The following is a 2,500-nucleotide window of genomic DNA, read 5'->3' on the forward strand; positions in this document are numbered from 1 at the left end:
TAATAGTAATAATGGTGATAATAATTATAATAATAATAATGATAATAATAATAATAATAATGTTAATAGGGATAATAATAATGATAATGATAAGAATAATTTTTTTAAAACTTTTTTCAAATCACACATCCAAATGGACCATCAAAAGAGCTCGTGAAGAGAGAAATGGGAGAGAAAAGCCATGTTGCCAGGCGGGAGTAGCTGTGGGAATTTTCATGTGTAGAAAATTCATCTCTTGCTGTGTAAACGTGTTTGTGTGGACATAGACACAACCTGCGCACACATACACACACACAAATACACACACACATACACACGCACACACATACACGCACACACATACACGCACACACACACACACACACACACACACACACACACACACACACACACACACACACACACACACACACACACACACACACACACACACAACATATACACATATGTATATATATATATGTGTACGTGTGTGCGTGCATGTATGTATGTATAAGTAGAAGAGGGGAGAAAGGAGTCTTCTCTCCTCTCCCACCCACTCCCTCCCCCCCCCCCCTCTCCTCTCCAGATTTGAAGATGAAAAGCAAGAGGATTTCGAAACTGTTGCCTCATTTTCAATAAATCTTTCATGTGCATATACATTTATTTACATGCATGTGTATGTGTGTTTGTGTGTGTATGTGTGCGTGTGTGTGTATGTGCGTGCGTGCGTGTGTGTGTGTGTGTGTGTGTGTGTGTGTGTGTGTGTGTGTGTGTGTGTATGTGTGTGTGTGTGTGTGTGTACACATATACATAAAATGTACGCATGTATATTTGGGCGTACATATATATACATAGATTCGTGTCTGTGTCTGTATAGGCAGTATACAGAGAGATCCTCCCCTCGGCTGAGTCCTTCTCTCACTCCTTTCAATGTGTAATTAATTTAATTGGCTTTCCAAAGACATCAATTAGAGGATGTCTAGAAATACAGAAAAAAATAGCGAGAAAAAAATCATTATAAAACTGCCAAGTCTTCTCTTTTATAATTTGTCTGAATATTGACGCTTTCTCTCCTCTCTCCTCCTTCTCCTCCTCCTCCTCCTCCTCCTCCTCCTCCTCCTCCTCCTCTTCCTGCTCCACCTCCCTTCTTCCGCGCTTTTTACCCGACTCTTTCTCCCACTCTTCACCTTTTTCCCTCCTCTCTCTTCCCATTATTCTTCGCTTTTTCCCTTATTTCCTCACTCTCCCTCATTCCCCTACCTTCTCACTCTCCTTCATCTCCCTACCCCCCTCTCTCTCATTCATCTCTTTCACCATACCTTTCTCACCTCTTTCTCCACCCCTATCCTCCACCACTCCTCTTCTCTCCCCCCCCCCCCCCGTCCCCTCACACACACACTTCTTCCTCCCGCCTTACCCCCTACCCACACCAACCCGCATCTCCTCCCCCATCCTATTCCCCCTACCCCCCACTCCCAACTCCCCTTATCCCCCCCACTCCCTACACTCCTCCAACTCCCTACTCCTCCCCTCTCCTTTCCTTCCTTCAACCGCGTTCCCTTCACGCACTCCCCACTCCTCGCTACCCGCTTCAACCCCATTCCCTCTCCTCTCCTCCTCATCCCCCCTTCCTTCCCTTCAACTCCCTCCCCACTCCCCACTCCCCCCCTTCAACCCCATTCCCTCTACTCCCCTCATCCCCCCCTCCTTCCCTTCAACTCCCTCCCCACTCCCCACTCCAAACCCATTCCCTCTCCCCCCACCCTCCCCATCAACTCCCTACCCACTCCCCCCTTCAACCTCATTCCCACTTCTCCCATCCTCCCCTCATACCCCCACTCCTTCCCTTCAACCTCCCCACTCCCCCCATCAACCCCATTTCCTCTCCTCCCATCCTTCCCTCCTCTCATCCCCCCCCTCCATCCTCAACTCCCTCCCCACTCCAGACGGTGAACATCAACAACGTGGTGGAGTGGCTCGGCTCCCCCCTGGAGGACTCCGGCATGGTGACCCACAGCGTCCTCACAATCCCGATCTTCAACTCCTCGAAGAAGATCCTCGGAGTGGCGCAGCTCATCAACAAGGTGAGGGGGGAGTAGGTTGGTGTGATGATGACGTGTGAGGGTCGTGGGGTTGATGGGTTGAGAGGGTGACAGGGGGGAGAGAGTGGGTGTTTTTAGGTGGGTGTGGGTGTAGAGAGAGATAGGTGTGGTTGTGCGTGGTGATAGGTGGGGTTGTGGGTGTGGGTGTGTAGAGGTAGGTGTATGGTTGTGGTTGTGGGTGTGTAGAGGTAGGTGTGTGGTTGTGTGTAGTTGTGTGTGGTGATAGGTGCGGTTGTGTGTGTGGGTGTGTTTTTAGGTGGGTGGATGTAGTGTTAGGTGTGGTTGTGCGTGTGTGGGGGAGGGGTTTAGGGGTGTGTGTGTAGAGATAGGTGTGTGTTTAGGTTTGTATGTGTAGTGACAGGTGTGTGGTTGTGTGTGGTGATAGGTGTGGTTGTGTGTGTAGGTGTGGGTGTGTG

The 2,500-nt window shown here is 49.4% G+C and overlaps 1 protein-coding gene across 3 annotated transcripts in view; it reads left to right on the forward strand.

Annotated features, from left to right (window-relative positions):
* The window catches only part of Pde6 (phosphodiesterase 6), a gene marked incomplete at its 5' end in the record, with an annotated part of 60,812 nt that overhangs the window by 11,866 nt on the left and 46,446 nt on the right, over positions 1-2,500 (forward strand). For all 3 annotated transcript variants that reach the window (XM_070142343.1, XM_070142345.1, XM_070142344.1), the window contains 1 exon segment: positions 1,929-2,066. In XM_070142343.1, coding sequence (XP_069998444.1) covers positions 1,929-2,066 — 138 coding nt within the window.

This window comes from Penaeus vannamei, chromosome 29 (genome assembly GCF_042767895.1).
Source record: "Penaeus vannamei isolate JL-2024 chromosome 29, ASM4276789v1, whole genome shotgun sequence".
Classification (NCBI taxonomy): domain Eukaryota; kingdom Metazoa; phylum Arthropoda; class Malacostraca; order Decapoda; family Penaeidae; genus Penaeus; species Penaeus vannamei.